Source organism: Otolemur garnettii, unplaced genomic scaffold (assembly GCF_000181295.1).
Source record: "Otolemur garnettii isolate 467f Iridium unplaced genomic scaffold, OtoGar3 scaffold00002, whole genome shotgun sequence".
Classification (NCBI taxonomy): Eukaryota; Metazoa; Chordata; class Mammalia; order Primates; family Galagidae; genus Otolemur; species Otolemur garnettii.
This window is the reverse complement of record NW_003852397.1, coordinates 1,534,151-1,547,909: the sequence shown is the minus strand read 5'-3', so window position 1 is coordinate 1,547,909 and position 13,759 is coordinate 1,534,151. Positions and strand designations below refer to the sequence as shown.

Sequence of the window (13,759 nt, the reverse complement as noted above, 5' to 3'; positions counted from 1 at the left end):
ACCTATTGTATGCCTGGTGGTGATCACAATCTTAGGTTTCCCCGTTTAAAAAACGAGGTACATATTCCATCAGGGGTGTTTTTTTTTCTGTTTTTTGTTTGTTTGTTTGTTGCCCAGTAGTACAAGGGTCCGAAAGAGGTGCCAGAGCCCACCGTGAACGTTTTCAACTATAAGTAATGAGCGACTTCTATTAAGCAGAAACAAAGCTCGGGTTCTCGTTAAAAGCAGAGAAGGGGCCGCGGCGTAGCTGCGAGGAGCGGCCCCACCCGTCCTCTCCCAGCGGCGGACAAGGCGGGGTCAGCCCCCCGCGCCACCTTGGCGGCCCGATCCTCCCGCACGGCTCGCCCGGGTCGCCGGGACTCCAGGCCAGCATCTGCCCAGTCCCTGCCCCTCCTGCCCCCGCACTTCCCCTCACCTTTCCCTCTTCTGCCACCTTTCCTTTATTCATCCCATCTACACCTCCTCTCTCAAAGTGGAGCCGTGGTGATTTCTGGCTAACTACGGGACTTCTTTTATTTGTCAACTTGTCCCAAGGAACACCAAACAACAACAACAAAAAAACCTTGCCTTCATCGCTATGGCAAAAACACTACGCACGAACTACTCCTTCTCCTGAATTTCCTCATCCAGGAGATGCCAGAAGTCCTTAAATCTAAGGGAGGTTAAAGAAAGAGGGGGAATCAAAAGCCAGGAAAATGTCCCTGACCACCTCCCCACCCCCAGCAAGCCATGCTGAAAATGGCACTGCCTTTAAACCCCGGCGCAGTGCCTTCGGGAAGCCACGAGTGGGGCAGCCACCGTGGCAAACGTCGTGGTGCGTCTTTGGAGGATCAAGGCGAGACTTCGGGAAGGGGCTGAAGGCGCAGCCTGGGGCGACTTTTAGTCACCCTCCCTGTCCTCGGTGCGATCTTTCCTGCCACAAAGCTAGGGACCTGCACGTCGGGCAAATTGTTCCTGATTCCTCCCTCTGTGTTTCAATAAACTACTGGGCAGTAACTTTCTTGACATTCTTACAACATGGAGTCAAATGAAAAAAGTACCGGGCTGGGTGCGTTGGCCTCATAGTGGAGGCACTATCGAATATGCTAGTGCTTTGCTTTTATTAACAAAAAGCAAAATTCCGTTTTCCTCTCCTTTAATTCACTTATCTAAAGGCAAAATGCTCTGGCTTAACACAATTGTTCCAGTTTTAGAATTTTTACAGAGCTGTAAAAAATCTCCTAAAATTTTCCTAAAGTATCTTAACACATTTCCCCTAGAACAATTAAGTAAAATTATGGAAATACTGAAACAGATAAGAATAAATTATAAGTTTTCCAGACAAATTGCCTTTATATTTCAAAAAGCAAGCATCTGCAAATGCATCCTCCTCTTTGGTTAGATGTTACAGCAAAACAGAACAACAAACTTCATTCAGAAAAGGGGCATTATTTTAAAACCACCACTTTGTAGAAAGCATCCCTTTTTTTGGTCCTAATTTTTTTTTGTTTTGTAGTAACTATCCAGTGTCTTTTTTTAAAAAAGTGGAATATCAAAAAATCATAATTATATTAACATACTTCTCTTCCAATGGCAAGTAAAAATACTTTATGATTACTCCTCCCAAATACTGTCTAAACCGTGCTCAACACTTTATGAAACGATTTTAATTAAAATAGTAATAGATTAGAAAAATCATTAGTAGTAAGTTTTACATAACTTTGCCCAGAATAGCACAAAAGAAAGCTTCATGTTTTATTTGTAAAATGAAAGTCAGTATTTTTCAACTGTTCTACTTCAACATGTGTTTCATAATTTAAAGATCTTTTTGCAATAAATATTGAGATTATGGAAAAAATAAATAATGTAAACATATAATTTTCCCTCTTCCAAAGCAATGAATGAAAGTATGTGTTTTAAAACTTGATTTCCTCAAAAGAAATAATCAATTTAAATAAGAATGTAGACTGTGCCCAGGTACCTACATCAATATTTACATTTTGCGTTTATTTGGGGGAGAGGGCAGGTATATCATAAATGAAAAAGAAAAGAACAGTAGCAGGGTAAAAGATGGGACAATTGAGAAAAATTCTTCAGGCTCTTCAGATGCCTGTAAATCTACAGAGAAAAAGCAGACAGCTAGAAAACAGTGGCCAGAGTTCTGGTCCCATTTGCTAATCTTGTGGCCTTGGGCTAAACACTGAACTTCTCTGGGCTTCTGTTTCCTCATCTGCAAAATGAGGAGACAGAACCAGTTGATATTTAAAGTCTTTCAGCTTAAAATATAATCTCTAGAAATAACCTTTCTTTTGGTGAAAGTGCTACCTCACCCTACTCACCCCTTTTAATCACAAGGAAACACAGACGTGAAACTTTATTGCAGTCACTTAACACATTGGTGTTAACATTATTTCCCAGTATAAAAGAAAAAGGTTTCTAGACTGTCCCCAATTTGCCCCCAGAGAAAACCCACAATCAATAGGGGGGAGGGGGAGTTAAATAAATAAAAAGAAAAAAACTGTTATGGGGGAACTAGTTGGTATACTGTAGGAATTTGTGAGAATCTTCGTTTTCATGATACTCATTACAGCAGCATCTCCATGTTAAAGAATTGACTTGGAAAAGAATAAAGTATTTTCAAATGGCAATACCTATCATGGTTTCCTTATGAAGCCTTTGGTCCTGACTGCTTTCCTTTAATACAATCCAATATTTGATAAGTTTAATAACACCATTGTACTTGTACTTATTACTAAGGTTCATAAACTTGGCGAAATCACAGCTCTTAATGTGCAAATTGTCTTCAAAGTCGTACAAGTTAAACCAGAGTAATACATTATCATCAAATAAAATTATTACTGGGGAAAATAATTTAAGTTTTAAATCAATTTCAACAATGTAAGGAAAGTATTTATATGTCAGAAGTCTAGGTTTAAAATGTTAAAAGTTGAAATGACTCAGTTTTGCAGTATGATCATTAGAAGCAAATTCTGATACATGTTCATGAAAAGCAACATAAAGTTACCCTGGATTAGAGAAATTCCCTCAACATAGCAAATATATTGCACTTTTTATGTTAAGGTAAAATACTTGAAAATAGCACCATATTTCTGTTTTTAATTTAATTCAACAGGCATTTGTTAGTGCCAATCTCACTTTGGGAGTTGCAAAAATGAATAAGCTGTGAATACTTTTCATTCATCCCCATAAGCATTTAGATATTTATTATCTATCTAGCTCGAGTTACAGAAAAGAGAATCACAAAATCTAATACTACTGAATTCAGGGAAGAAATGAGTTAATTAGAAGATGTCATCCATGTAATTCCTGTGGGAATCCCAATTTTTATAAATGGAGTGGCCAGGATGGAGTATGTAGGACATGGCACCCATCTTGCCAAATTAGAAAGGGGGGAGAATTTCTGAGGGCTGTCAAGTTCTCACGAGACTCTAGTGGTATTCTTTAAACATCAGTTAAGCAAAATACTTCAATTAAAAAAAAAAAAAAAGACTAACCTGGGGCTGATGAAACCTGGTTGAATGACCTCATCGTCTTCTGAAGAACCTAAAATCAGAGAGCTCAAGTCAGTACTACATTAATTGCCTATTTAATTGCCTCTTCTTCATCTTAATGGCTCATTAGAAACCAATAAAATGCCCAGGTTCAACTCTGCCAAGAGACCTGTCAACTTTTTTTTTAACAATTAAAGACTTGCCTACCAAAATTAGATAACCAATTGTCATATCCGCCTTTTACTTCTACTATAGGACACTATTTTAATAAACATTTAAAACATTTAAGACCATTACAATGAAGTCAAAAGATCCTGATTCCATTACCAATATAGTTTTAAATTTTAATTTTACAGTGTAATTTAAGAATCCCAATTTTTTTCAATCACAGCTAAAATCTACCTAACCGGGAATATTGTGTTTTTGATGAATTTATTCAGAAGATAAATTATGAGAATTTGATTATGGTACCACACCATTAACACTGGGGGTCTTTCTTACATTCAAATGAATGAAAATGACTTTAATGGTAATAATTTAATCACATAGTATATTTAAAGACATTTAATATGTATTAACCATATTTTAAAAAGCAAAAACAGTTCTTGTTTTTAAAATGTGTAAGTAATGATATTTCTAACACCCACTGGCAGATGATACAACACAATGAAACCGGCAATAGAGGCCACCGAGTAATGAAGTACAGCAATTAGAAGAGAAACTCCTGATGTTCACTGAATTACTATCTGTATCTTTCAATCAGTTATTACGGTCTGGAAAACCAATTGGTGTGAACGTGCATCCACTCACCTATCACCCAGGGTTGTCTTTCTCTCCTTAACTAAGTTTTACACGCTATACCTACCATATCAAATGCAAGAAAATAAACCATTCTGTGTAAATTCCTTAAGTTGCAAGAAGGAAAATGCAAGTTTTCCATATGCAGAGTACTACTGAACGTTGACCCAAGATTCTTCTTCCAAAGGATGACAGTCCCACTGAGTAAGATTTGAATAGATGAAGAATGGAAAAGACATGTAAACCTCGGTACATTAAAGCCTTCCGTTATCCTGTTACAACCAAAAGATAATGACAGACCCTAACTGACAAAATTCATTACTAGAACTTATCAAAATAGAGCCTTCCTTTACAGAGCCTGCAATGTTTTATTTGCAAACTTGGCTTATGTGTGGGTGTCTTTAATTATCACACGTGAACATCTCAGCACAACCCTAGCCCATGCCTTTCTATTCTAATAGCCCACAGTCTAGGCTTAACCTTCTCTGTCTGCTTACATTTACAGAGAAGAACAAATCGTTGTATTTTAAAGATGTGTAAATACCATAGGTAGGGTTTGTAGACAAAAAAATCCTTCTCCACTAGTTTGGGTGAATTTTTGTAAACCGTAGATTTAACAAAGTCAGAGTCAATTAACATAAGTTAGCTAAATAATGCCACTTAATTCAAGAGCGCCAACTATAAACTCCTGGGATTTAAAAAGTTAAAAAGCCAGTCAATTTGATGGATAAAAGTGTTCGGATATTTCACTACTCTTATGTATTTTGTTATTCATACTTTTAATATTTTCAAAGGAAAATAAGGCAGGATTGTTTCACAGTATATTTCATCTTATCTAGATAAGGACTTAAAATTTTTCAAAAACAGAAGAGTTGGTAAAGAAAACAGAATTAAGTTTAAATAAGGACTTATAATCTATCCATCCACTATCTAAACAATAAGTATAGAAATGAAATAAATATTACATAAAATATTTACAAATTTTTTTGAGACAGTCTTACTCTTGCTCCAGGCTAGAGTGCCGTGGCATCAGCCTAGCTCCCAGCAACTTCAAACTCCTGTAGTCAAGTCATCCTCTTGCCTCAGCCTACTAAGTAACTGGGATTAGAGGCATCCCTTGTTCTGTTTTTTTTTTTTTTTTCCTCCCAGTAGAAACAGGGTCTCTCACTCTTGCTCAGGCTGGTCTTGAACTCCTAAGCTCAAGAGATCCTCCTGCCTCAGCCTCCCAGACTGCTAGATTATAGGCTTGAGCCACAGTAAATGCAAATGCTCATATTCTTGCTCTAGGTGACTACTTTTTAACAGACAGTTCATTAATTTTTCTTAGAAAAAAACTAAAAAACTGAAATCCTGACATACACTTCTCTGCCCCTTCACTAAAATGACCCCTGTTCATCATTTAGATCTCAGAGCTGTTTTTCTTACTGTTACATACTGAGTACAATGTCTCTCCCATGCAACACTGTAAAACAATTACTTATAAGTCAATGCAATATGTTGTTGTCGCCCAACTCAATTCTATGCTCTGCAGTGACATTGTGTACATTTACCTTATTATATTAATTCTGGCATTATTTAGGGTTTATTGTATTTTTTGAATGAATCAATGACTTCATGATTCTATACCTGGTTTGACTATCTCAAGGATGGCTTTTATTTTCAAAAAATGGAACTGTACACAAAATTTTTTAAACTATATTTTCATAAAAAAAAGGATGTGATAGGTGATTAATCTTTTGATTATTACAAATATAAAATAATTATGAGTTTTATTTTGAATATACAGATTTACTGCTTTAGGGTAGCTAAACTTGTAAACATTCTTACCTACACTTCGTATTTCCTACTAGAAGGTCTAACAATATTCTCCTGAAATAAATTATGTATGATTCATTAAGATTCACTATTGTAACTAAATGTAAAGGAAAATGATTGCTACCATAAATTATTTCACTGCCAAGCTGTAAAGCCCAGAGAGTTGGTAATGGGTAAAAATAAAATACTACTACATAACATATTACTCAGAACTTTATTTCAATTCAGTTCACATCACATTAACTTTTACTTCTAATACTAACAAAATGCAAAACAATCAAGAATGTTCACCATAATAAAATAAAATTTATTTCATTACTCATTCTGATAGCCACAACTTTTATACATTTAAAAATATATTTAAGATAAATTTTATTTCCATTATAATCAGTATTTTCTAAAATAATGTAAGCCTAAAATACACCGTAACTTATTAACTATTCACTTTATGGTTAAAATAAGTCTATTTACAGTATGTCACAACTATCACTGAACTAAATACTCTGTAAAGTAAAGTAGACAACAATGTATTTTTCCTTCTACGAAGAACAGCTGGGGGAAAAGTTTTTAAATACTACCGCTTAAAATCATAGCAAGCATACTACACAAACAGTAGAGTAAAACCTAACACACAATACTTACTACATGCAACATACATACATATTAAATAAGATATTAAATATGGACTGAAGTTCAACACCAAAGTGAATGTAGGTGCTTTAGAAAAGAGCTTTTTTACATTGTCCTCTAAGGAAACATTTCAAATATTATTAAAACTCTTTCACTCCAATTATTTTTTTACAAATTACTCAATACACAATACAAATTCTACCTAAACAAGATCAAGATAAATTATTTTGCCATTTAACTGAACATCCTATTGTACTGTTACATGTAACTGTAACTGCTGCTGATGTTGCATCCTCAATCATACACAAGTACAAAAAATTAAAAGAAAACCATCTACTTAAAATGAAAGTAAAACAAATATTTACATGAGACCCTACACAATTTTAAAATCATAGATTATTAGTTATAAAATAGGAAGCTTCAAAGCTAGTGAAATATTTTTTGAAAATGATTAAGAGAATAAAAATGTATTAAATAAAAATGTTATATTAAGAAAATATTTCAAAGTTGTATTCTTTTTCACATGTACAACGTATATGATTTAATGTATAATACATTATATGAAACACTTAACCTTGGATGTTAATATTTGTAGCATTACTGAATTACAGAGATGAATTTAACTTTCTCAAAGCATTTTACAAATTAGAAAACCAAATTAGTTATTGGTTTCTCGTAAGGTATAGGCAGCTCCATCATTTCCTTCAAATACTGTAATAACAAGGAATTTATCCTAGAAAATCAAAACTCCAATGAATAGTAATTTCAGTCATCTGACATACTGTCAAGAATGTTTAACAGCAAGGATTATGGCACAAATATTAATTGCTAAATCAGATTTTTTCACTTAAATGTAAATGTCGTAACACAGTTGAGCCACAGCACAATTGGTTTTGCTAACGTAAATGTTTTCTATTTTTCAACATATTAAACAATAGATTGATATAATAAAGCTCATAGCTTGCTCAGTCATTGTTTAGATGACATTAAACAGAAGAAAATTTTTAAAAAGCAATAATGGTTTTAAATCTTTAAAACAGACTCAAAATAGTGACTCTTGCCTTCAAAGAACTAGCAACACATATTTTGAAGGCCCGCCATAATTTTAAGATAAAATCTTTACAGCAGCTCCTTGATAAACAAAAATGATTCTAGGTAAAACGGAACACTTACATTTAACTAAAATATTAACAAAGTTTTAGTTGACATATATTTCAAGTTTTAATACACAACATTCTTAATGGTTAAAAATTTACAGTATCACCAGATCAACAACTGAGAACTTTAGTGCATTCTAAATATCATCAATAAACAATTTAATGTAATAAGGATAAAAAGATTTGGTTTCTCAGCTTTACAACACTGAGAGTGACCTAATGAGGTAGTAAGTGTGGTATTAAATAAGGTTTTAACTAACAGAGAAGACACTAACAGACTAATACAAAAAAGATAAAATATAATTTAGTTTTTATAAAATTTTATATCTATAAAAGAAAATATATCTAACCTACCAAGTTTAGAATTTTGAGCTGAAATGTTTTGTAGAGTCTAAACGAATGCTGCATATAAAATATTGTTTGAGAAACAAAAAAGTACCACTTTAACTCTTACCTTCACAAATAAGTCTGTGAAAGAAATACTGATTTGAAAATATCTAGAAAATTTTAAACATGTTTTTCTACCATTAGAACTGGCCATTCAACACTAAGTCCTTTTTCCCATATAATTAAGCTTTTGTTCTGCTAAGAAAAAACTAGAAACTGATTGCTTGAAAATGAGCTGCATGCCCTTTGTCCTGGTTTGTCACCTTTGACCCTTAATTTGATGATCCTGCGTATCAACCCATTCTATTTTTAGAAAAATAATGTCAAAGTCCTATGCTTAAAATAGTACCTTTTACTAAAATATTAAAAAGATTACAACATTCCTTTTCAGGTAAGTTCTATGATGGTTTCCTCCCAGTATTCATTCCACACAATGTAGAGCACAGTAATACTGTAAACAGTGAAAGCTTGGTGCCTGTCCTGCTTCAAACAATAGAAAATTTCCCAAAATGCTAGGTCAAGATCATTGCAATCTCAATTTATATTCTTCCCCTTATTTAGACAATTGCTTGTCTATTATTTGTAAATGGAATTTCTTTCACGAGTGATTTCTAATTTGCTAAAGCTTGACAATCATGTATTTTGATATTGGTTTTCATAGTGCCCAGAATATGGACCTGAATCAAAAATTGGAGATATCAAGTTCACACTCTACCTTACAGCAGTGTCAAATAAAACTGTACTATTTTTGAGTTAACTTAGTAGTTGCTTAAACTGGTTTTAAATCTTGTCATCATCATCCCATGTCAGCTGTCAAAGAAAGAGAAAACCTCTAACACTGATCCTATTGATTTTACTGACATTATTCAAAAATCAATATTATACAGTAAATTAATATACTTCAGGGATAAAATTTCTCTATCACAATTTCTGGATGATTCCAATTCAGCTAGGTAAAAAGCAAAGAAATGAAAATAAAAATAAATTTGAAACATACATGTATGTGTTTCCTACGGTCATGATGCTACTTGAACCCCACAATTTCTATGTACTGTACAGTTTTCAGTCAGATTTAGCAGTGACCAATATGGCTGTCTTGATTCAGCACTATGGCCAGCGACTTTATCCAGACTCTCTGTGTCAGTGAAATCCAAAATACATGTACATGTATAATGTGGGCAATTTTCTCAAAACCACTGTGATTCTGTTTTGCACGTATTCTAACATATGTTCATATAAATCAATCTTAAGTATCTGAGTATAAAGAATTTCCATTGTTCTGCTGAGCAAGCTAGCAATTCTTTACCTTGTGGTTCATCAAAACCAGCACTTATTTGTAAAGTATATTCCCTTTACAAGGCAAGAAAATCAGGAACAGGTTCCAAAGTATTTAAATAAGAAAAAATTGGGCATTTCATAATTTTTAAAGAAAATTAAATTCTACTTAAAACGCCAAATATGGAAATCCTTTTAACTGACCAACAATTTGTAATGCCTCTTTCACAATCAATAATTTAATTACTTCTAAATTGATTCATCTCTGTACCCCTGTGTTACTTTCTTTTAATCAACTCAACTATGGATTAAGATAAATGCCTATAAATCATTTCTTAAACTGAGTTTGCTAATACAGTCCCCAAATTCGGTAGCTGTGCTTAACATTTCAATTATTTTAAAGAAATATCAGTCTCATATCTGAAGACTGTTATGCATTTGTTTTATATAATATTTTCTTCTTTAACTGTGATTTGTAAATTACAACAACAGTGTGGTGTAAGTACCTAAAAAAGTGAGCAAATCAAATATCAAGCATCATCAAACTTTCAGGCAGGTAAGATCTGTTTAGTCTTCTTTTTCCTCAGAGTTTACAAGAAAAAAAACTATGTTAAATTCACTCTATTTTGGAATTTACATGTGCAACACACTTTAACTTATTGTGAAGACTAACTTTAAGATTACTATTTTAAATCTCAATCTGCTTTGCCAAGCATAAGATTGACCATATCTCCCCTCATAGCCCAGTAGCGTGTTTATTTAAATCCTGATTAATTTCACAAGAAACTTTTTTGTTTCTGAAAGAAACATGACATAGAACATGTATTATCTCACACACACTGCATTCTGACAAAGATTAATGAGAATATAATCATTTAATCATTTGGTTCCAGATCTATTAATTGAGAAGCACCTATAAACAGTTCCAATAAGCAATACACACCTTGCAAACTGATTTAAATCCTTTATTTTTATGACCTTATATTATCAAGTGATGATTAGCTGATCCTATTTGCAAAATGGAAAAGTCAAATATAACTTTTTATTTGTTGGTTGTATCATTCCCCTCCCCATTAAATACTAAGAAGAGGCCTTGTGTCAGTTTAATGTTTCTTTAGGAAATCAGGCACACCAGATTGCTGTATTTCATACATGCAGAGGTAAAATAATTTGGGAAGCAAGAACTTCCCCAAAATGGGCGTGGGTTTAATTAATATTCTAAATGGAATATTGATCATTACATGCTGTTTGCTTAATTTATAGTCTGACTCCTCTATCGAATCTGTGCAAGTCCAGGGCAGAAGAAAAAAAGGCATAAGTTTCACAACAAATTTTTAATTTTTAAATCACTCAAATTGCCATTGCTTCAAGAATTCAGTTTTAATTTTTAAAATTTCTTTCACAGAATTAAATAAAAATTGTGCTGCTTTATAACTTATTGTTGGACTTAAAATTTGCTTATCCAAAAAGCATATTTTGCATCATCACCTAGCTTTGTGATCTGCACTAAAAAAGAAACATTAAGCTTTTCTTCATCAGAGAAAAAAACCACGTTAAGTTATACTTTTCCAGCAATGTTGTAAAATGCTTTAAATCCATTCAAATACTAGTTGTCATGTGTAATTTTCACTTCCCCAACATTTATGAGGAACTAAAAACCACCAAAAAACGCACGCATCATTTTTCCCTTGCATTAATAATATAGGTATAAAACTCCTCAGTTTTTAAGTCTGAACAGTAGTAATACTAGATAATCTTAAAACCCTATGGATGAAAACAAATGCACAGAAAGAACTGAAGGGAACTCAAGGAAACGCAGGCACCTAAGATTTCATTCTGTGTTACATGAAACAATTCAAAATGGCGGACTTACTATTACTTACATTTAAGAAATTCCCGCAATGAGGACACTAAATACATACTGTAAGACGCTACCCGGAAACACTCAATATTTACCAACTTGCTATTTAAAAAAAAAGTTTTTGGAGTACAAATCCTCATAAAGCACCACATCCAGTGTTCCAGTCTGTAGTCACTTAACGCTCCTGCAAATGTATCCTTTCTTCTTTGGCTTTTCCCTTTCCAAAACCACCTAAATCCAAGTCCGTTGTCCTACGTTCTCTCCAATTCCCGGATTTTAATTCATGAATTTACATCACCGATATCGAAGCAAAAAAGGATCCCCCGACGCCTGCCCGGTACAAAGCAGCTCGCTTTGCGGAGAGCGCCAAGGGCAGGCGCGAGCGCCCCCTAGCGGCGCGGCCCCGCGCGTCCGAGGCGCCAGCCGCGCCGAGAGGACCCGCCGCCCGGACCCCCAGCCCGCGTACCCCAGCGCGCCCCGAGTCGCCCGCGCGCGCCCCGCCCCACCCCGCCCCGGCCCCTCTCTCCGAACCGGCCCCGGCCGCCCGCCGGTGACTGCGGCGCCGGGCCTGCGCGGCCGAGCTAGCGACCCACTGCCCACACCGGGCGCCGACCCGGCGGCGCGGAGCGGGGAGAGAAAGGTGTGAACCCGGAAGTACATCGACCGCCCGCGTCTCAGCGGCAACACCGGGGCAATAAATCAGGGCCGGCGAAGGCAGGGCGCGGCGCTCCGGCTCCCTAACTGCAACTTGCTGCGAGACCTGTCACTTCCCCTCGGTGCCCGGTGCTCGCCCCTCCCCGGCGCTCGCGCCTCCTCTGTTCTTCCTGCTCTCGGCACGGAGCTCCCCTCGACGTTGCTCACGTGCCAGACCCGGACCGCGAGCGGCGTCCGCACCCGCACGCACACCCGGCCACGCTCGCACCCGCGCGGCCGCGGGGCCGGCTGCTTACCTCCGGGGCCTCATGGTCGCGTCGCTAGCCTGGGTGTGAGTGGGAGAGGGTGTGAGTATGTGTGTGGCGTTCAGTCCCGGAGGACGGGGCGGAGGAAGGGACCTGGCGGTTGTCACTTCCTGAGGGAGCGCGGCAGCCGGGAGACCCGGGATGCGCGCGGCGGGGCCGGGAGGGTCAGCACATTGTGAGCCGGCGAGGGGACGCGGCGCGGAGGGGCCGGGCGGCGCGCGGCTGCCGGACGCGGAATCCGCTGTCGCCGCCGCTTGGCCGCCGCAGCCCGGCGGGTGGCGGGGCGCACGGAGGAGGGGGCTGGGAGGGGGTAGGGGGCGGCGGCACCCGGCGGCTCGACTCGAGCCCTGCGTCAGGCGGCGGCACGCGCACACCTGCCCGCCGCCGCTCCCGGCCGCGTCATTGGCTGCCGGCGCCGAGCGCGCGAGATTGAACCTTCCATTCATTCATTCCTGGGCCGGGCGGGCGCGCGCGGCTGCCGCGGCGCTCTCGCCCGACTCCGGAGGCGCGTCCCCGCCAGGCCCTGGGCGCGCGCCGCCGCCGCCGGCAGTTCTGGTGGAGGCCGCGGGAGCCGGGCCTGGCGCTCGGGCGCGCGCGGAGTCGGGTCCTGCGGGAGGGCTCGGATCCCCGGGCGTGCCTGGAGGGAGCGGGCCGGTGCTGCTTCTCACTCCCCAAACTGACACCCTGGATAACCCAACTGTGAGAAGATACCCAAATCAAGATCCGAAACCCAGGGCTTTTCTTTTACTACAAACGCTGAGGAGTTTCCACGAGACAGTTCCTAACGACGCAGTTCACGGTGGTAATTAGCAGTGTATCTCATAATCCAGTGTCAAAGTTTGGGGAACCTAGTATCAGTTGTTCCTTTCATAAGCAAAATACCCAGCCTTAAGTTGAGTATACACTTAATGATTATCACACGAAGAGCCAAGAGGTCTGTGGCCAAAAACACTCTGATAAGGAATGTACCTAGCATTGGCGCTTTGGTATAAATTACCAAAGTACCACTGCCTTTTCTCCTATTCTACCTGATGATTTTATAATTCTTTCTGGTACTTTGGGTGGTTTCTGATTATACTGGAAACTTAACACTACTGGTCAGCCATTATTGTCCAATCGGCTACAAAAATTGAATAGGTTCTTGCATCTGGACTATTTGGTAGAACCAAATAAAGGGATTAAATATTTCAGCTACCGAAAACCCAGATGTGTTCACAAATTAAAAGTATAGGGTATAAGAACAAGTGGCAGACTTTTCAAGTAAAAACATTTTCATTTGAAAATGTCTAATAGGCTCGGCGCCTGTGGCTCAAGCGGCTAAGGCGCCAGCCACATACATCTAAGGTGGCGGGTTCGAATCCCCAGCCTGGGCCCGCCAAACAACAA

At 38.1% G+C, this 13,759-nt stretch overlaps 1 protein-coding gene across 1 annotated transcript in view; it reads right to left on the bottom strand.

Moving 5' to 3' along the window:
• Positions 1-3,528, bottom strand: part of LIN28B (lin-28 homolog B) — a 131,791-nt gene extending 128,263 nt beyond the window's left edge. Inside the window, exon 1 of the mRNA XM_023512906.1 lies at positions 3,495-3,528. Within this exon, the coding sequence (XP_023368674.1) occupies positions 3,495-3,528 (34 nt within the window). The remainder of the gene's footprint in view (positions 1-3,494) is intronic.
• Positions 3,529-13,759: the final 10,231 nt, after the last annotated feature.